Source organism: Mirounga leonina, unplaced genomic scaffold (genome assembly GCF_011800145.1).
Source record: "Mirounga leonina isolate KUSES-001 unplaced genomic scaffold, KU_Mleo_1.0 Mir_114, whole genome shotgun sequence".
Taxonomy (NCBI): domain Eukaryota; kingdom Metazoa; phylum Chordata; class Mammalia; order Carnivora; family Phocidae; genus Mirounga; species Mirounga leonina.
The window spans coordinates 7,021,201-7,042,408 of record NW_023270265.1 but is presented as its reverse complement, the minus strand read 5'-3'; the positions used below and the strand labels follow the sequence as shown (position 1 = coordinate 7,042,408).

Below are 21,208 nucleotides of genomic sequence, written 5' to 3'. Positions count from 1 at the left end.
TTGCTCTCATCCATTTCAGGAGGGCGTGCTGGTCACAGCCCAGGTGGGTTTCACGGGTCCCTCGCCGGGTCCTGGAGCAATACTGTGCTAAGGCGACGGCTATTTCACATTTGTCTCGCGTAAGCTTGCCCCCGTGCAGCTGGGCGGAAGGCAGCGTCCGTGGCTCAGCGGTGGCCAGGATTCCATTTTTAATGTAACTTCTCCTTCCCCCCCCCCTTCCATCTCGCACCGGAAAGAGAAACTGGCCACCCTGGAGAAGCCCCACAGGCAGGGGACTTCCAGGCACCCCGTTCCCCACAGGCAGTTCCGTGGCTGATGAAACCACGCACCCCTCATCCTGGCTGCTTCCTGCGTGCCCCCACCCCCCACCCCCTCACACTTAGGAGACCTGTACACGCTCTCGACACGCATTTCCACACACACCCCAGCTACGCTCCAGGGGATATATTTGGGGGCACCTGCCAGCCCCCACTTCCTGCTTGGAACGTACCCTCACCCAGTCCCTGTGGAGGGAAGGCCGGGCAGCCACATGTGTTTTGTGCCTGTGGCCAGGCCCAGACCTGGGGGGGTGGGCAGCGGCCCGCTACTGGGCTCTGAGAATTAGACTCACTTCCCCAAACTCCAGGAGGAGACACAGGGACGGCAGTGAGTTTGTGTCAGGGGCTGAGGCTACAAGTAGAATTCGGACAGTGGCCTGGGTAGGGGCTATGGCTACAGAACCCCACCCAAAGCACAGTTATGGAGAAGAGAAAACCCAAGGTCCCCTGGGATGGTGGGGGGCAGGGGTGCTGGGGAGTAGGGTGGCCGGAGGGAGACGGTGAGAGATCCAGCCAAGGGGGAGATCGGCTGAGTCAGCAGGGTCTATGAAGCCTCGCTGGGCTTCCAGATCTTCATTCTGGATGCTTTGGCCAGCACCCTCTGGGGCTTGGCATGGATAGGTTTCTGCTCCACAAACCTAGAAAGTCCACAAGGGGCTTGCTCTGAGCCTGGCCAGCATTGCACATCCTCCCCGAGACCCCAGCTGTCCCACTAACAAAAGCGGGGCCTGCTGCAGACTGGAGTCCCACCAGGAGGCGGCTCTGGGGTCTGAACATGATCACCCGGTCCCAGGTCCCAGGGCCTCCTCCAGAGACACCCCGTGGTAGGGGCTCCTCCAGATTAACACCAAACCTCCTGACTGCTCGCTTGCTTGCTGTTTTTTTTGCTGGGTGATCAGGCAGGGGTGGTGGTTTAGAAGCAGAAACAAACACCCAAACCACTCCTTAAAATTCACAAAATAGCTAATTCGCCAAACCTTCGTTTTTTGTCAATTTATTTAAAAAACAATTAACATGGGCAAATGAGATACCTCAGTGTTACAACAGAGTATAGAAATGTCTAGCAATAGTCAAATAATTTGATCTTTAAATACAAAATAACCACATGAACACCTAATATACAGGTTTCATCTGAATACATATTTATTAGATAAATATTAGAGGTTGTCACATCATCTAACTACATACAGCTTTGCAAGACTAGAAATCACAATTAGTTTTCTGACCAGTTTAAAGTATGAAATGATTGCATTGTACATAGATGTACAAAGACGATGACAGTTTCTGTGGGGGTTACTTCAGGCTGCACTGTGGGTGTGTTTATGTGTGTACGTGTGAATCACCTGCAATCATGATATCAAAAAATTATACAAAGTATGAATTTGGTTACAATTTTCTTCTGAAATCCCCGTTTCTTTTCATTATTTCCATAGCACCCTAAAAATACACAGGTGGCAGGACTAAGTACACTGAAGCTAAATAGTACATGTAGGTAAAATAAAAACAAAACAGAACAAAAATTCCTTTCCACACAGGGTCAGAGTATATTACATGAGACAAATGTGAAGAGAGACCTCACAAACGCTAACAAACAGGATCTAGTTTTTCCACGTTAAGATGGAGTTCCAAGCCTTTTTTTTTTGTTGTTTTGTTTTGTTCCGTAAAATAAAAACAATACACATTCCAAGGGAAATGAATGCATCTGTTAACGTGTCTCTATTTCTCATTTACATATGTACACACGTCCCTTGTCCCTTGAGTCGCTGCTGCTGACGTCGTCCTGTCTAGATGGTCAGGTCGAGGGAGCAGACGGGTAGCTCTCTGGGGGGTTTCGGGCTTCCGTGAGGGAGAAAGTATTAGAAGTTTCTTAAAAAATAAAACGGCTACAGGGAACATGATACACGGGTAAAGCTTCGAACCAAGGAGATGGGGTGATTGCCTGTACTCGGGCCTTCCCGCCTGCCCGCTGACGCCCTGTCCGTCTCGTGGAGTGGCAGCAGAAACGCGCCCACGGCCTGGGTGGGTGCTTGTCATGGGGAAGTGGCTTGCTGAGGCCTCGTTTTTGCTGAGGTTACTTATGGCTCCAAGTAGTCGTCCAAAAGGATGAGGAAGCATCTTCCCTGGAGTTCAGAACCGGCCGCCTTGGCTCGGGGAGGCTGTTGTCACCTGAATCTGTCACCAGCCGGGGCTTGCTCCAGCCCCGGCCACCTTTCTGCCTCCCTCACCCTCCTGGCCTGCCTCCAAAATCACTCTGGGAGAGCACGTCCCCAGAGCACGGGCTTCAGGCACCACGGTTCGGGAAAGCTCTTTGCCCAACTTGCTGGTGGAGGTTCGCGTGGGAGGGGCCCCAGGAAACCTGCCTCAGGGAACCAGGCCCTGGCTTCCATGCAGAGAGGGTTGAGGGAGGTGCCCAGAGCCCGGGCTGTGGGGGGCAGATCGACCCTCTATACTAGAAAGCTGTGGGTAAGTTGGTGAGCAGAGTGGGGACACCCGATAAGAACCAGAATGGACCCCAGGCCTTTCTGGGGAAAAAATAGCACAGCAGGAAGCAGGAACTTCTAAGGAAGGCATTTGTAAGTCTGTCTGGGGCAGAACATTCCCAGATGGCCTAACACAGAGTGCGGCCACCCGCCAGAGCCCTCGGCCACATGCTACCTGGCATCGTCTAGTTCCCACCAGCCGACTGGGGATGGCTCTAAGCAGTGGGTGGCCTGATCTCACTCACCCATGTACTTTGTCCCTTCATCTGTACAAATAGCCCTGGTTGCTTTTTTGTTTTTGTTTGTTGTTTTTTTAAAAAAAGGACTCGGTCTTTGTCATTGAGTCAAGGTATTTTTAAAAACACCAGCAAAGGCTATAACCAGGTCATGAAAATGTCGAATATTATCAAAGACAATACTAAAATATTCACAAAGATATTTACAAAAGCAATTCTTAAAATAATTGATTTGCATACGGAACACCACACTGTCTGAAAAAACCTCGACAACGGGACAAAGGAAAAGGGGGCGGGGACCACGGCAGCTTTCCTATAGAAAACCGTGTGCCGGCCGTCTGGTACAGTGACTGGGAAATCAACAGCTGGGGCCACCGTTCTGGTCAAATCCAGAGGAGTGCTGGGGACCACCCGCCACGGGGGGGGGGAGGGGGGAGAGACGGAGATTGAGAACGCGGGACAGTGGACGGAAAGCAGGAGGCCCCAGGCAGCAGCAGGAAGGGGCGCAACGAATTCACAGACGTGACCCAAGTGACCCGATGGCCCAGCAGCATCACAGGCCATGCGGCTTGGGGGGGGCACAGAGGACCCCCAAACAAAACGGACGCCCACACAAGCTCCCCGGGAGACTCCGAGGGCAGGAAGCCTGATGGAGCGAAGCAGTGGAGGGCAAACCAGAGGCTGCTTCTGCTCGAGCGAGCAGGAGTGTGGGCAGCTCTGCAGGGCAGAGGGACACGGAGGAAGGGAGAAGCCGGCAGCCAAGCGCGGCACGGAAACACCACGGGATGCTGGCGGGCACATTCCGGCACGTGTGGTGACGGACCGGGGTGCAGCCGGGGCAGCCTGGAGCTCAGGGGCAGACGGGGCAGGCGGGCCACACAGATGCCGATGCCCGGGGCTCCTGCCGCCGAGCCCGCGCAGGTGCCCCGAGCCTCCCCTGCCTCTCCACTGGCGCCCCCGGCTGGCAGGGTGGACAGAGGAGGACGGGGACAGAGGGAAGCGGGTGTCCCACATAACAGTCTGGGAGAGGTGGGCTGGGCGGGAGGAAGGGAACAGGACACATGGAGAGAAATGGTTTGCTTGCCGTCCGAGTCCACCGTCCCTTTTCTCAGATGACTTCGTAGCTTAATTAAATTGTCATTTAAAAACAGGGAGCGGCTTGGAGCAAAGCTGTAAGTTGCCGTTCCTATCCGACTGCGGCTGGCGGCATCCCCCTGTCCCCCAACTAAGGGCACGATACTTTCGGCTGGGTACTCTCTCTCTGCCCCGCCCCCACCCCCCGGCCTGAGTCCAGAGGTCGTGGGGCCAGCTGCGTTGTCTTGGCTCTGAGGAGACCCTGACCCCCTTTCCCACCAGTCCCCAAGCAGGAATGGCACACCCTCTCTCAAACACAGAATCTTGTCCTTTTTCTCTGCTTTCTGAGAGAGGAGTGTTTTTACAGGGCATCTTGGCTTAGAGGTCAGGGGTCAAAGTGACGGCCTTGGCCCCTGAGACGGTTCTCTTTCCCAGAGGTTTGTGCTTTTCTGTGGTGGGTGGTGGTGGTGGTGGTGGTGGGTGGGTCGTTCTCACTGCCGCCAACCGTCACTGTTCCTCCAAGGCTCGGAGGGGGGGCTGCCTGGGTCTCGGGGTGCCCCTCTCTCAGGCTCACAGTCACTTGAAGGAGGCTCTGGGCCAGGAAGCAGGGAGGCAGGGTTACAGTTTAGAAACCGGAAGAACCTCGGGGGCACTGGAGGGTCGTTTGGAATCAGCACACACGGAGGGACAGGAAGCCTTCATCAGCGTGTGCCCTCTCGCTGGGCCGGTTCCCCACTGCGAGGGTCATCTTCAGGGCCTGCTCTGGGCACGGGCACCAGACCCCCACAGCCTTCACAGTGCACCCTCCCGCCCCTCTGCTCTGAGGAGGCCGCAGCAGGGGCGGTCTGAGGGCAGGGGCTCCCAGTGGTAAAGTGTGTGGGGGACAGACAGGGAAGGAGGCAGAGTGGGGAGGGATGGCCCCAATGGAGGAGCGGGCTTCAGTTGTTCTCAAAGAGAGACAGGAGGTCATCGTTACTATTGCTCGGCAGGTCAGGGGGATCCAGGTACGAGAGGAGCTCATCGGGATTTGTGAGTTCTGGAAGGAGCTGGAAGAGAAGTACAGAAGCCCAGATGAGGTGTCAGCTGAGGGGCGGGGCTGGCCCAGGGTGAGGACTGCAGGGGCACATGCCCTCTAGCTGCTGCCTGGGGTCCTGGCCCAACAGGGGAAACTAACCGTGCTGGCTGTCCTCAAAGGCCTCCAGGCCACGGTGCTAGTCTGAGGCATACCCATTCTTACTCCCAGCCTGGGAGAGGGGGGCCCCCGGCCCACCAGCTGGGAAGGCTCATGGCATCAAGGGGCTTTCTCTTGATCCCAGTGTGCCTCGGGCCCCAAGACCCTGCCCAGAGGAGGTGTGGGTCACACGGGCCTCCCAGTCGGAACCATGTGGCTTTGCACATAAGGCCGCGTGGTGCCTGTTGCTCTCGCCACCCTGGACCTTCCTTCAAGAGCTCACTGCTCCCTGGTGAGCCTACGACTGGAGGGCAACACAGCACCGTCCTTCCCAGCGGCCCCTGGGGCCGAGGCTGCACACTGTCCCTACCCTCCTCCACTGTGAGGCCCTTGGGAGCCTTTTTGTCACACTGGGGATCCTCATGAACCTAAAAGCACCCCCACTGGCCTGGTCTGGGGAGGAGAGCTGGGTGAGAATTCAAGATGGCCGTGCCGCTGAATAAACCCCATTCACCATGAAGCCGGACACTGCCGGGGTTGAGGGTGACAGTGGGGCTGGGGCGTGCAGACGGCAGTGGCTGAGGACAGAGCAGATTCCTCTCTGGGAATCTACAGCCCAGGGGTGTGGGATGGGAGGGGAAGGGCAGGGGCCCCTAGCCAGCTGCCCGGCCCCCATCACAGGGAGCCTCCTTCCACCCCACTTTCCAGATCATTTGGGTCTCAAGGTGGGAGACCCCTGAATCTCAGGCACCCACTTCTGCCCCAGGAACCCTGGCACGACCCGAGGCTGGTCCTTTCTCAGAGCGAGCGATGGAGCAAGCAGAAGCACAGGGCATGGACGACGCACGGACAGGAAACTGGACACGGACACACACCGGCGACACAGACAGAGGGACCCTGTCACTCCAGCCCCTCCCCTGCCTCAGGCCAGAGTGTGGCGGACACTGAGATGGCAAGCTTGATGTGGGGGGTGGGGGTGGCAGGGAGGGGGTCAGAAAAAGGGCAGGGGCCTTCCTGTGCTTCCTCCAGAACCCTGCCCCAGGGGGACTCTGTGAGGGCCTGGGGGGGGGGGCGCGGGGAGGTGGGGCGGCGCGGGGGGGGGGTGCTGCAGGACTGTGGCCGAGGGGGCCAGAGGGCAGGCGCCGGCAAGGTCAGGAAAAGGATGCTGGGACCCTCGGGGAGGCTTCCCTGCTGTGGGGTCCCCTGGTTCTGGAGCCAGGGGAGGCAGGCTGGCTAGGCCCACCCACCACCCCACCCACCCCCTCACAGCTGCACCTCCTCCACCCTGGGCCTTGAGCCCTCAACACCCACCCCTGCGCTTGGGCAGGTCCCGGCACCAGGCCTAGTCCCAGGCCAAGGCCAGTGGTGACCCCAACTTACATCCAGCGAAGGCTCCGGCATGTCGGACGCTCCCTGCGCTCCGGCCTGACCCTCTAAGGCTGAGGAGGGGTTAAAGGTCAGGTCGCTGTGTGGATGGTTGCTGGGAGCGGCCTGTGGCGGTTGCCGGGGAGGCTGGGAAGGAGGAGGAGGAGCCCCACTGTGATGTAATGGAGGCCCTGACTGGCTGCTGGGGTGTGGGACGTGCAAACCTTGTTGTATGGAGGGATGGGGCTGGTCAGAACTGCCAGCGTGTGGCATCTGTGGAGGAGGAGAGAGCAGGAGAAAAGAAATGTGAGGTGACGAGGTACAGCGACGAGATGCCTGGAGAAATGAAAACCAAACAAAACCGGGAAAATAACAAACCCCCAAAACAAAGCCACCCCCTTACAAAAGCTCAATGCTTTGTTGTTGTTGTTTTGCAGAGAAACAAACAAAAAAAGTCCTCCCCCAAAACTGCCAGTCCCGGAGGCTGTGGAGGGGGAGGCGGGGAGGGGGCCTCTGAGGCTGCGTGGGTCCGGGAGGGAGGCGGCCAGGGGCTCGGGGACAAGCGGACACCGAGAGTGGGCTGCAGGCCCCTGCAAGCCCCTCTGCCTCTGCGGCCCGGACACCACCACCACAATGAACAGCAAGGGCAAAATGGAGAAGCAAAATGGGCATGTTTCCAGGGAGCGGGGAGGCAGGAGGGGTGCTGCTGGCAGCGTGGTGCAGGCCCCCCTGCGGGCCGGGGTGGCGGAGAGCAGACACGGACAGACAGCATGGGCAGGCGTGCAGCTCGGGAGGGGTCTGCGCCCCACCATGGGCCCCGGTCGGTGGGCGATGCTGGCCACAGAGGTTCCTTCTGAGAGCCCCAGGCGGCAGGGGCCGGCGCCCCAGGACGAGCCCTGTCCGCTGCCCGGGCTAGGGCGGAATCGAATCCGAGTCGGAGGAGCAGAGCTGGGGGGGCTTCTCCGCATGGCCAGACCCTTCCTGTTGGCCATCCACCTAGGCGGCAACAGGCTGCCTCCCTGGGGGTCTCCAGGCCCCGCCGTGAGCCCAAGGGCTCACTGAGTCGGGGGTAGGGTGTACCCTGCTGGGGCTGGGGCAGGTGGTGCTTCCCTGACAGACAAACCAGAGGACCCGTGCTTCCCCGTGGGCATACGCACTGGAACATGGGGCTGTGGCCGGGCAGGGGGCCGTATGCTGGTCTGCGTGCTGTCCCAAACAGCCTCCCTCCGATCTTGGAGAACCAGTCCACACCCTCACCCCACTGCCAGGGCCCCGACAGGTCACCCCACCCCGCGTGCACTATGCTTGTCCGGGGAGACGGAGTTGCCAGGCCGCCAGTGAGCACGTGTCTCCTGGGTCTTTATGTACCTTCCTACCCACCCCATCATCCAGGCCACATGGACATTTTGTTTTCCGATGTGGGTTGGGAAACAGCAGCCTGATCTCCAGACCCTTTTTCTCTGGAAGCTGCTCCCAGGCCTTGTGGGGGGCCTCTGCTCAGTCTGGTGAGCCCCTCCAAGCGGGGACCTGACCGCAGGACCGTGGGACTGCGTGGGGAATGCACACGAGATACGAAGGAGGCCAGCTTGTCACTATGAGGCCAGCTTGTGACCCCAAACCCACACCTGTGGGTTCCCCACAGTGCCCAGTCGGGGGGGCGGGGCACAGGGAGTGGCTCCACACTCCTGGAGCAGCCCAGCCCAGGACAGACAGTCCCCTGATCTGCTGACACAGCTGTCCCCCTTGGCCCTGACAACTTGCTGGAATGTCCTAGGGCCCAGAGGGGCAGGTGCTCTGTGCAAGGGAGGGTCCTGCAGCGAACCAACGCCTCACTGGAGACTTCCCGCCAGTTCCCGCACGCGGGGGCATCCTTCCTGGCAGATGCTCAGCCAGAGCCAGGCTGCTCTGGTGTAGCACAGTGTATCTGTGACCCTACTGTCCCTCTTGCACAGCTGTCCTTCTGGGTCCAGCTGCCGCCTAGCAAAAGCTCAGACATGGGGAAAGACAGTACATATCTGGGGAGCATCTTGAGGGGGCTGGGAAGTCACCTAAGGGCTTAGGTCCCTCTGCAAAGACCCCAGCTGGCCCGGCTAAGAAGGCAGGAGAAAGCCCGCTGAACCCAGAAGTATGCGGCATCCTGTGGCCATTTTCCGGAACGGAGAGCTGTGAGTCAGGGTGTGTGACATGTGAGTGTGTGTGGAGTGTGATCTGGGTGCCTCCGGGGCACAGAATGCTGAGGAAGGGGGGCTAGGAGAGAGGCCCCCAGAAGTCAGAAGCCCCATGGGGCAGAAAGTAACTTGCAAAAAGGTGGCTAAAGCCCCGTGACAGCAGCTACGTGTGACGTGGCCTTCTGGGGTTCCAGAGGAAAGTTGCTACACTGCCCCTCAGCCTGTAAGCCTTCCAGTTAACAGTCACTCCTGCTGAGAATCGGTGGCTCTTGCCCACAAGACGGCTTGTGGCAGAGCCAACTCCATACGGAACATAATACCATCCAGAGGCCCTTCCTCCCAGGCCACATGGTGGAAGATGAGAGGGCCCAGAGCCTCGTCCTCCGATGCAGGCCCGCCCAACCCCATTGCCAGGCCTTCTGTGACCGCCCCCTCCTCCTAAGGGGTGAGACCAGGGATGCACAAGATGACTGAGGCCTGACTTCAGCCCTCAGGCCTCCGTGCTCCCAAAACCCAACTCCTTCCATCCGACCGCTGCCAGAACTACTGCTCCATTGGCACAAGGCTCACATCTCTCTTGCTCACACTGGGTACAAGGCCTGGCCCAGAGCACAGGCCCAGGAAATGGCTGCAAAGTCGAACAGAACCATGCAGTGCTCACGGGATGAGGACCCAGGGGATGGCTGGGCCTCTTACCACCGGTGGGTGTGTGTTAAAACGTGATGTGCAACGAGAAGCGAATATTCTCAAGCTAAACAGAATTGCCAACATTTCTTCCCGCAGGAGGTGGTGATACCCTGAAGATTCAGACCCCTGGGGAGCAAGTGCCTGGGTCTGAGACAAAATTCTAGATGGCTGGGGCTACAGTAAGTCAGCAGAAGAGTGTGTGTAAGTCAGGGAGAGAGGCTGTGGGGGTAGGGGGGCTGGTGTGTGCAGGGGCGAGGTGGGTACACTTGGTAGGTGGACACGTGTATACGCGGTGTGTGCCGAGGGGAGCCTGCAGCTTCCCCCAGCTGAGAATCCAACATCCTGAGTGAAAGAGCCAAGTCCGAGAATGCCAGAGGGCCATGACCCAGCCTGGGTCAGGCCTCTCCCTCCCTCTGAGCTCCTCCAGACCCAAATCTCATTCTCAGTCCTCCCCTTTGCCCGGGAGGCAACTAGGCAAACATCAGAAAGGTCCTCGGGGAGGGGGAGCCCTCTGCTCCCATCAGTCCCACGCAGAGGATGGGGGCAAAGGGGGGAGGCGGTCAGGGCGAGGAAGAGGTACTCACAGTTTCCTGCATGGGGTGGCTGAGGGGTTTCTCGAGGGTGGCCATGTTGTTGGGCATGTCCGGGGGGTGGGAGAGCTGGGGGGGCCCGTGCATGAAGTCGTTCATGGACGTGCCGCCAGGGTTTCCATGGGGGAAGTCAAAGTTGCCGTGGCCCTGGTAGTTGTTGCCTGGGGAGGGAAGGAGATGGCAGCGGGGCAGTGTCACCCTGGGGGAAAGACAGCCACCCAGGGGGGGGGGGGGGAGGGTAACGTAAATTAAGAGGAGTCCTGGCCCCCGAGGCTGGAGCCGGCTCCCGTGGCCTTACACCTCCCAGCTGTGTGACAGGGCAGCAGTGCATCTCTCTCTGGGGGGCCTTAGCACCCCAGGACGTGAGCTGTTTTATAGTATGGGGGGGCAGAACTTGAGCAAGGGGTAGGCCAGGCTCCTGAGGTGGGGGGCGGGGATGACGAGGCCCGAGTCTGAGCCTTGCACAGGATCTGATGAGCAGGACCCCAGACCTGTTTCCCACTGCCCCCACGTGGTTGCACCTCAGCAGCGGGAAGACCCGGGCCCAGAGTGGGAGGTCGGGATCTGCCCAGGCCGCAAAGAAAGCAGCATCAGATTCTGGAGGTCACCATTAGAAATCAGCTGTCTGGCTTCCCTGGCCACTGCTCCCTCCACCCCATGGCCATAGTGAGGGATCAGAGGCCCAGCATGCTGCAAAGCTGGGGCCCTCTGCACGCTGTGGGACCCTGCTATGTGGGTTCACCTCTCTGGGCCTCTAATCATACAGGAGGCTGGATCCCGTGGGGAGCTCCCATCCCCTGTGTTTAAGGGGGCTGGGAACTTTCTAGGAACCCAGGGCAGTAGGGTACAGCTTGGTCTGGGCAGCAGGGAGAGTTAGAGGCAGTGACAGTGACCTTGGTGGCCAACGACTGGAGCTCCAGACCCCTGGACTCTGTGTCTGGAAGGATGGGAGTGCTGCAGGGACAGGGACAATACAGATGTCACAGAGTAACATGGGAGGGCACAGGGAAGGCCCAAGAACTCCAAGTGGGAGTGTTCTGTTAGCGGCCCCAGCAAAACAGGCTCCAAAGATGTCGAGGTGCTATCTGTCCCCTGGAGCTCGAGGAGGCAGGGCAGGGCAGCGTGGGAGAGGCAGGAGGTTGGCTCATGGGGCAGCTCCTCACTTGGGCCTTCCTAGCTGGGTGCTGACCCACAGGGTTGGATGGAACCAGGTGGCAAAGGAGAGGAGGACAAATATCGAATGGGCCACTGTACCCCCAAGTCGAGTAACCTCAACCCCCCTCACCCCCACTCCCCCGCACCTGCCACATGAGCCCAGAAATCCTGGGGCCCTGCTGGGTCTCCTCTCTCTCTCCTTGTCCAGTATCACCCACCTTGGTTGCTGTAGTCGCTGGAGCTGGTGCCCCCCGGTGGAGGTGGGAGTGGATAGGGGGACGGGCCGGGGCCCAGGGCTGCGATCATTTCCATGACGTTGGGCATGATCATCTGGCTGGGACTCATGGTCTTGAACCGCTTGGAGGGGATGCCATCTGGGTCATCTTTAATGTGTAGGTCTGATTTGATGGGGACTGGCCGCCAGCTGCATGTGGGGTCGATGGTGACCTCTTCAAACTCGGAGCTGGGGGGAGCAAGGGGGCAGAACTGAGGTCCTGGGATACGGGAGCCTCCAGCTCAGACAGACACTGTGGTGTCCCTGCCCCCATTCTCACCACACTCTGCACAGGACAGAGGTGTGAGGGATCTTACTGAGCGACTAAGGTGAAGAAAGTAAGTGGCTGGGCACACGGCAGCTGGCCCCAAGGCCTCCCACCCAGGAAGTGGCCGTCTAGGGCCTTTCTGGAAAGTTCCTTTGCCCCCAGGTAGAGAAGTCCCTGAGACAGAGTCACAGAGAAGTGAGAGCTCGGGCGGGCGAGTGGTCTGCCAGCCTGGAGAGCGAGGGGCTATCCGGAGTATCCCCGTGCTCACGTCAGCCTATCTGGGCCAGCACCCCCACCCCCACGGCCCCTGGCTGGGGAGGCCTACTTACTGTTGGATGGCGTTCAGGATGCCCCACATGTACTGATCCACCTCCAGGCCCTCAAGCAGAGCGGTTTTACTGGAAAAAAAGAGAGGGGGGCTTGGCCTTTGCTCTCGGACCCTGGAGAGCAGGAGCAGAGCCCGCCCCTCCACTGTGTCAAAGAGCCTCTAATGCTGGTTCCTACGGCAGGCAGTGACAGGAGGAGGATGGCCCGTGACAGCTGGACGCAAGGGGACTGCTCATAGCCCCTGTGCTCACAGCCCCTCTGTCGTGTCTGGGCTCCCTGTTTTGCTTTTAGGGCAGGTGCAGGCAGCTGGGCCCCGGAGAGCAGGGCCAGAGGGAGGCCAGTGAGCTCTCCCCGTTCGCAGCTAGGTGGGGAGGCTCCCGCCGGGGCAGCTGCTACTCACTTGCACACAGGACACCTCCAGGTCCCTCTCTCACAATTCAGCTGCAGGTACGACTCCAGGTCAAAGCACTGCAGAGGCCGGGAGACAGACAGACAGCCAGACAGATGAGCAGACACAGAGATTCAAGTGCCACCGCCTCCGGGACCCTTATGAGGATCTCCCAGCAGGGAGGGAGAGGAGTGCTGGGAGAGGACTGGGGCTGGGGTGTCGCGGGTGGCCGTCACGGGGCCTTTCTGCTGCTCGCACGGCAAACCGACCACCCCCACACCCTGCACACGTCACTCCTCACACCACCCTTGTGCCCGGTGGCCCTCGCCCATGTCCTCTGAGGAGGCTTCCTGGCATGCCCGTCACTGACCCTGACACATGATGGCCCCTCTCACGGAGGCTGGGGGCAGCGTGGACACCAGCCTCCCCGTCAGCCCAGCCCTGGCACCGAGACCACATCCAGTCCAGTGCGTCAACATGTGTCAGACAAATCAAGAGCCCAGACTCTCTGTGCCCACACTGTTCTCCCAGAGGGAAGCTCCCGCCCCACCATGAAGCTCCTTGTACCCTCTTCTGGGAGTCCTTCCTGAGCAGTCCCCCCCTCAGGGAATCCTACCCACCCAGGCCGCCCACATTTGCACAGTGCCCGACTGCAGCAACCCAGACTGTGAGAGTCACTCGTTCCCTGAGCACCCGCTGGGGGCAAGGCCCCAGGACACAGCAGTGATCAGGCAGAAGTGTCCCTACTCTCAGGCTCCAAACCAGCTGTGGCCGTATGTGCAGGACTTCCAGCTGGTGCCCGACATCCGTCAGGACAGGGACTGTCTAAATCGGTTCCCTGGGAACCGAGCCCTGGGCACACGGAGAAGATACTCCAAGGACAAACGATGGCTGGGGTGGGTGAATACGATTGGCTGCCGATGGCCACAGAGTGCTCTGTGGATCAGAGCCAGGCCCCGCTGGCCCCTCTGCCTCCCCTCAGCACCCCAGCTGGACGGCCCACACCCCGCTCCCCCTGGAGCCGCCCCAGCCGGGACCACTCACCTGGACGTGCTTGCAGTCGTGGCCTCGAGCAGGCAGCTGGATGCGCCGGAATGTGATGGGGCACTTCAGAGATACCTTGATGGCCGTCTGCTCCACGCCATCCTCCCCGTTGAGGGTCGTGTTGCCCGACGAGGCAGCCACGCTGCTGAAATTCCGCTTGACTGTGGGGGCAGGAGGCACAGGTGGATGTGGAGGACGGGGCGGTCCCGCACACATAGCACCCCCTCCTGTGGCTCAAACACACCCCGCTTCTCTACCACCCCGAAGACACTGGGAGGCCCCAGGAATAACTGGTGCACCCCGGACTGATCAGAGGGGAGCTTGGCCCTCCGGGCACCCTGGGTCACCCAGCACTCCGGGACGGCAGCCCCCACGTGCCATGTGTGGGAGGCATGTGTCCCTAGAGGTCACCATGTCAGCTCCCCAGTCTCTGCGGAACAGGCCCCGCCTTCCCTAGGAAGGGGGACTGCCTACCACACGTGCAGAAACCCAGAATGCCACTGCCCACTGATTTTCTGGGCCCGGCGCTCTTGCACTCACTTCTGCAAGGGTGGAGAGGAGAATGGACTAGTGCCTGGCGGGAACCTGGGGCTCAGGAGGTCACGTGAAGAAGCACAGAGGGAGGAGCCGTGGGGCACCTCCCTCTGTGGTGCCCCTCACTAATGACCTGCGTGTCTCCTCCAAAGGACTGGACTCTGAGCCAAGTCCCTCTCCCTAGTTTAGCCACGAGCTGTCGAGGTGGGGAGGCCGGTCGGGAAACCACCCCTAGGCCTCCCTTCTGCTGAAGATTCCCCTTTGTCCAGTTCCTAGACCTGATCTTCTAGCTGATCATCTCTTCCAGGAAGCCTGCCAGGCCTGTCTATAGCATGGTGTTTCCTTTTAATTTGCCTCATCCCCTGTGCTGTGATCCAGCTCGTCCAGGCTAGGCAGGTCTCAGAGGCCATGCGCATTTGATCATCCCCACAGATCCAGAAAGAGGGACATGAATTGGGGGTGGGGAATGGTGCCAAGAGACACTAGGGCCCCGGGGTTTGTGCACAGAGCCTAAGGTTGGTCCTGGGTAGATGAGGAACACGGATGGACGATGAACACGGGCTGGGGCTGGTTCTTGCTCCCTGAGCCCCCATACTCACTTTTTGTGATACAGTGCTCGGCGGGCAGGAGGCGCTTCTTGAGGAGGCCTTGCAGCACGGAGCGCACGGAGGGCCGGTGGACCAGCTGCAGCACGAAGAGGTGGGACTGCCAGGAAAGAGTGTGTGTTCAGCCCCCGCCCTACGGCCCCCCATGCCCCCCCTCCACGTGTGCCCGAAGGCCCCTGAAGGCCAAGCCCAGGAAAGGGCCCTTGATTCATAGTGATGTTACTCTGTCCCAGGATGTGTCCTGGGACCTGTGAGCCTGGAGACCCAGGCAGAAGTCACCACTTGGGACAGTTGCTTGGGTCCTGGGCTGACATCGCAACACCCCTGGCATCAGGTTATGGGACACCTGGCATCAGGACGAGAGCTGGCCTCACTTCCTGACCTCGTTCAGCACTGCTCCCCATCATGTGTCCTCCACCCTTCCTGCCAGAGGGTGTCATCCCTGTTCTCACTCCTCCAGGAAGCTTTCCAGGATTGTATACCCTCACAAGCCCCTACAGGGTCTTCATTCTGACAGTACTCCCCATCCTGTGATTCCCGTCTCTAGGTAGCCTTGGTGTCCCTATGCTTGTAAGTGCAGGATCAGTGACTTTCCTTCTCCTGTGTCCCCCACAGAGGCCAGCAGAGCGGGGCAGGCAATCTACTCCCCCACGGATCCCTGAGCAAGCCCTGTGTACCAGGCCCTGATCTCTGGGGTGTAGGAGAGTGGCTCAGATGTGGTCCCAGAGCAGGTCACAGATCGGAGGGACACATACACACTCGATTCTAGGACAGCAGGGTTGGGGGAAGAAGGGAGAAAGTTAACTCCAGACTTGATGGAGTTGGGTCTGGGTCAAAAGATGATCAGAATATAAAAATTTCTTGTGAATGAAGCCGGAACAGTGCCTGGCTTTGAGGTACACAGACCTTCACCAGTGGAAGATGGGGGACACGGGGAGAAGGTGTCCAGGAGGAGGGGCCCGCAGGAGGAAGTTGAGGCGGGTGTGCGGACCGGATGGGGGCTGTGGTGTGAGAGTGGGAAAGGCCACGTCTACGGCCAGAGCTCGGTGGCTCTGAAGGTTATCCCACAGCCCCGGGGGGCCCGCCGCACGTGCGTGGAGGCAAAGATCACTGCAGTGGCCACGGGATGCGGACAGAGCCGCAAGGGCAAGGCTGTGGACCACGCCCCGCGCTCAGCCCCGCCCGCACACTCACGCAGCAGCAGGCCGTGACGGTGATCTGGATGGTGTTGCGGCCCGGCTGGCATACGTGCTTGAGGTGCAGGGGCTTGTGGGAGGTCTTGTTGTCGCCGCGCTCGATGGTCAGGGGTGTGGCGTTGACGCTGACCTGCACCGAGGCTGGCCAGTTGGTGTTCATCTGCCGGTCCTCGTGGTGGTAGCACTTGAACTGCAGCTCTAGGTCCGACCTTGCGGGGGGGGGGGGGGGGGGGGGCACGGCTCAGATGGCGCTGCCCGTGGCTCGGTGACACCTGGCCAGGCAGCACGCCTCCACCTCACCACAGCCTGAGCCCTCAGGGCCCCATGTCCCCAGCTGCCACTGCTGCCCCCGCCTCCCCGCACTGTCCTCTCCCACCCTGGATAGCCCCCCTGCCCACATCCCCAGTCAAAACCCGTCCCGACAACCCACGTTCCCTCACACCGTTCACTCCAGCCACACCCCACTGCTCGGCTGGTCTCCTCCAGACCCCTCCCTATCAGGGTGACACCTGCTGTCCCAGGACAGAGAGAGAGGGACAAAAAGGACAGACACTAATGTGGCCAGACCAGCTGGGAGGCTGACGATGTCCCACCCAGACTCCATTTGGGACGGGCCTGGGCCGTGTCGGATTCAGTTCCCCGCCCAGCTGGGCACCAAAGATACAGCACGGAAGGGGATCCTCATGAAGCCGGCACTGTGGAAACCAAGCAGGCCAGGGCCACGGGACGCCTCCCAGGTGAGGGCACTCGGGTAAGGAGGGAGGGGTGAGCAGGGCCTCTGCACAGGGGTCCCTCCATCCTCCTGCCTGAGCTCCTGCGCCCTTCCACCCACCCAGCTCTGTCTACGGCCCCCACCGAAGCTCACTTGGCGTGGCCAAGGCACTGAGTTAGCTGTGTGTACGTGCCCAGTGCAGACCCATCTTGTGTCTTTCGGGTGCCCACTGGGTGGCTGAGAGACTCTGGGAAGAGGGGTGGCAGGGCATCGTGAGTCCTGCCTGAGGAGGAAGGACCGAGGATGGGGACACCAATGGGTTCTGGCATCTAAGAGAACTGGGCCCGAGTCCCAGTCTGCTGCTTGCTGTGAGAACTTCCCCCAAGCTAATCGACTTCTCTGGCTTCGTTGTCAATGGGAAAAGCATTGCCCACTGACAAGATCAAGGGAGGTCAGGTGTAGAAGGCAGAGAACACAGGGCCTGGCCCAGCCCTTTTCCTCTGGTGTGTCTGGATGTCTGAGCAGCGGCCTGGCTCAGTGGCCAACTGCTGGAAACCTGTAGGGCTTGTTGGTCCTGCCCAACCCAGCCTCATTCCTCTATTTTCCGGCTCTAGCCACAACAAGCCATGTTCAAGTTCCTCCTGCCAGCTCAGCGTCCCTCCTGGAAGATTGCCTTACCGGCCTTTGGGTCTGAGCTAGCCCCCTTTTCCTCTGGGAGGTCATCCCTGACCACTCTCTCAGGACTACATGAGCGAAAGCTGCTCCCTGCCCTTGGACCACTATACCTGCCAAGGCCTGCCTGCAGGTTCCCCACAACATCCCCCAAACCCTGCCCAGAGCGGGGCCCAGTCAATGATACCGAACAGGTGACGGCCGTCGGCAGATGCTGCAATTACCTGCTCAGGGCAATGCCTGGGCCGGGGACGTCACCACCGGACGCCTCCCCCCACCCAGCTTGGGCCTGTGCCCCCAGCGTGACGCTCACCTCCACATCAGTGTCTGGTGGACCGTGGGCCGCAGGTGAAAGACGTGGTTGCTGACGGCCAGGTTGTGCTCGAGGCGGAAGGGCTCCAGCACCACGCCATCCCGCACCGGGAAGGTGAGCCGCAGCTCATCGTTGTGGTTGGCTGGGCGGGGAGGATGAGCCGGGTTAGCCGCACGCCTGTGGCCACCACGGGCACACAGGAGCATGGGCCCCAGGGCTGTGGGTGGGGCTCGCCCTTCCCCCACAACTCACACTCTTAGCTGCACACTCGGGATTTGCAGGGGTGTGTGTGTGTGTGTGTGTGTGAACAGGGCCACAGAAGCGGGGCTATTTGCCTGTGTGCACACCAGGGAGCCCGCTGCTTCTGTCAGTCCACCCCACCCCACCGTCCCTGCGTCCCATGTCCCACTCATCCTGGCTCTACTCCCCTCTGACCGCACCTATCACCTATTCTGGAAACCCCAGGCTCCTCCGCCCAGCCCCTCTCCACAACTGGGAGCCGCTTTTGCTCCCAGCCTCCAGCAGCTCAGGGCTGTTGGCAGCCCAGCTCCACCCCAAATTTCCCTTGCGGGTGGGGCTTCTCTGCTTCCAAGCCCTCCCGCCCTTTCCACATGCCGCGCCCCCGCAGGCAGTCCAACTTCCAAGCCCCCTGGCTCCTGGCCCACCGCAAGGCCCTAGGTGGAGCTGGCCAGACAGAGGGAGGAGGTGGGGCTGGCCAGACAGAGGAAGGAGGTGGGGCTGGCCAGACAGAGGGAGGAGGTGGTGCTGGCCAGACAGAGGGAGGAGGTAGGGCACTCACCTGGGGGTGGCGGCAGAGCGCTCATATTTGGCTTGATGTCAGGTGGGAAGGGTGGTTTAACGTCTTGGCTGGGGGACAGGTAGGGGGGGATACTGCTCCCGGGGGTCATGGGGGGCGTGGGGTTCCCTGGAACAGGTGAGTGGGGGTAATTTGCCACAGGAACTGGCCTAGGAGGCTGGAGGAAAAGAGAAACCATACATAGGTTATGGGGTCACAGGGATAGGAGGGACTCTGGCTACGGACGCGCACCCTACCCGCCCCACAGCCCTGGGGCTATGGTCCCTGCTCCCCCAAGGGAGAAGAGCCAGGCCCCCTCCGGAAATCCCTCTACACCGGCCAGCACTGAGGTCTCTGGCTGCCTACATCATTGCTCTAAGCTTCACCCTCCACTCCCAGCCCAGCAGGGTCCTCAGACGGGAGTCGGGCCTGCAGCACGTTGGGCAATTGGCTCCCCAGGAGGCCGCTCTCCCTTCTGCTCTTAATCCTTACTCATCCCTGGCCCACCGGCCTGGACCTGTGCATTTTGTCTGGGCATCAGTGTGCCTCAGAGCTGAGGACCTGGGAGTGCGCTCGCACCTGCGGGCCTGGGGTGGGGGCGGCCGGGCCCCTGAGACACACAAGTACGCCCGATGAAAACGGGAACATACCCTGGTGATGTTTCCTTGGCTGTAGTTATTGTAGCTGCTTCCCGAGAAGGTGCTATTTTGTCCATTAAACTGCTCTGGCTGTTAAAGCAAGATACACAACGCGTTGAAAGTGGAAGGCAGAAAAGTTCCCAGAAGCCAGCTTTCCCTCCTGATATGAAAACTGGCCAGAAGTGTCATACAGGGGATGCTGACGAGGCCCATCCAGTGCTGGGGTGTGGGGCGGGACAGGGGTAGAGCAGGTCACCCCTTCCCCTGCCCCGGGATGGGATTTCGTCTCTCTGTCTACAGCTAGTTATATAGCAAGAGTTTGCAAAAATAGAAACACCTAGAATGCTAAAGTTGGAGCAGTGGTGGGTGGTAATGGAAGTTAGCATGCTTCCTGGGCAAATAAATGTAAAGTGTGTCCAGAGCAGTCTGCACTCCTGAGAATGAACTTTATAATCCCAAAGAAGGGAAAAGCTATGTGCCCAAAAATATTCATCACGGTGTTACTTCGAAAGTGAAGAACCAAGAGCATCGCAAACATCCCATAGGAAGGGAACAATAAAATACGATGTGGTTTATATCGGTAGAAGGTGAGGCACCCTTAAAAAGTGAGAACCACAGAGACTCTGTAGCAATAAGTAACATGCTCCTGATTTCATGTCAAGTGAAAGAAACAGATTCAAAATCACAACCTTAATAACAACTATATAACATACTGATACCCACGTGCAGTAGGGAAACAAAGGTTTAGAAGGTAATATTAATATATCCAAGTGGATGCTTTTCTTTAAAAAAAAAGACGTGTTTCCTTTATGATCATCTGGTGTGTGCCGTAAACAGTAAAAAGGAAGGGGAAAACCCTTGTCTGAACCCCATGACTCATGGGGAACCAAGAGCTGCCAGCCTGACATTTTGGCCATGGCTCTGAGCACTCGAGGACACATCTGGAGATCTCTGCCTGCCCCCTGGTGACTTCAGGGGACACACAGGACCAAGATGACACAGGTGGGGGTGGGGATATGAGGTGGTGAGGAAGGAAGGGGTGGGTGGGGTGGTAGGACTCACCTTGTAATACTGCCCCATGTTGACCGTGGGGGGTGGGTACTGCCCGGTGCTCGGCTGGCTGGGCATCCTCTGCCCGGGGTAGTTGGGAGAGGTGAGCGGCCGCGGGGGGTTGGGGGTAGGGTACTGGCCTGGCTGGGTGGGGAACTGGCTGTTTGGTCCGTATTGCTGGTTTCCATAGTTGGGCTGTGGCAGCAGAGAGAGGAGGAGAAAGGCTGTCAGTGTCTTGGAGCCAAGCCACTCACCAGAAGGCCAGGCGTGCCCCGGCCCCTCACCTTTGTCCCAGCTGTTTTCCACCAACAAACTGCCTTCTCCACCCAGAGAGAGGGGGTGGCACCAGAGGCTGCCCTGACATCCAGGGACATGACGTTCTGTCTGGCTCGAGGGCCACCTCCCCGTGAAGCGGACTTCTCTGAGTACCCTGCCCCCTGAACTGAGGGTACTTTCAGAGCCTCTCATTCATGCCATTAGGAGGGAGCTCGATTCTAAAGCCCCCTTCATGTGTCTCCTAGCACTTGGTGTGTGGCAGGGGAATGCAGACAACGGGATGTGCTTCCGGAAAGATGGCCCCCTCAACTGCTGCATTTGGAGGCTGAATATGGGAGGCCCTGGCCCCACACCCCACACTGAACAGCACACACTGATGTTCAATTCTGGGCCATGCGTGCGGAGCTCGGGAGAAGCAGGCTTGTGTAGGTTCCAGACAACCCTCTCAAGACAGGCAACTGAGAGAGGAGACAGCTCAAGGGAGGGGCAGGATCCTTGTCCTTGGAGATCTCCAAAGTGATCCCTGACACACCGATGTCCACCCTGCAGCCGTCCCGCCCCCTCTGTAAGATTAAGTGACCCTCAGGGCCACCTCCCACCCAGACACTCCAGGCCATGACATCCTGCGAGGTCTGCTGAAGCTCCTTATCTATTTGAACCGTCTCTCTTGCCTCTAGGCTCCGAGGTCCCGGCTGTGTTCCAGCAACTGGCAAAGAGTAGACCCTCCATAAATACTCCCTTGGCAAACGAGAGAAGGATCCAGAGGTAAGCGGCGGAGGATGGTAGTGTCCGTGTCAGTGCTGAGGAACTCCACCACTCATACCGTGGCAGTACGGTGGCTGCTGTGACAGTGTGGCTCTTGCCACATCACC

At 59.6% G+C, this 21,208-nt stretch overlaps 1 protein-coding gene across 7 annotated transcripts in view; it reads right to left on the bottom strand.

Moving 5' to 3' along the window:
• Positions 1–1,295: 1,295 nt before the first annotated feature.
• Positions 1,296–21,208, bottom strand: part of ZMIZ1 (zinc finger MIZ-type containing 1) — a 234,010-nt gene continuing 214,097 nt past the window's right edge. For 5 of the 7 annotated variants that reach the window (XM_035022764.1, XM_035022735.1, XM_035022751.1 and 2 more), the window contains 13 exons: positions 20,073–20,255; positions 19,023–19,100; positions 18,376–18,550; positions 17,577–17,718; positions 15,878–16,088; positions 14,678–14,783; positions 13,545–13,705; positions 12,513–12,580; positions 12,115–12,183; positions 11,462–11,706; positions 10,083–10,249; positions 6,659–6,916; positions 5,046–5,153 (listed from right to left, as the gene is read on the bottom strand). In XM_035022764.1, coding sequence (XP_034878655.1) covers positions 5,046–5,153; positions 6,659–6,916; positions 10,083–10,249; positions 11,462–11,706; positions 12,115–12,183; positions 12,513–12,580; positions 13,545–13,705; positions 14,678–14,783; positions 15,878–16,088; positions 17,577–17,718; positions 18,376–18,550; positions 19,023–19,100; positions 20,073–20,255 — 1,971 coding nt within the window. Of the gene's footprint in view, positions 5,154–6,658; positions 6,917–10,082; positions 10,250–11,461; positions 11,707–12,114; positions 12,184–12,512; positions 12,581–13,544; positions 13,706–14,677; positions 14,784–15,877; positions 16,089–17,576; positions 17,719–18,375; positions 18,551–19,022; positions 19,101–20,072; positions 20,256–21,208 lie in introns of all 7 variants that reach the window. The other 2 variants (XM_035022726.1, XM_035022774.1) reach the window with 2 other exon arrangements.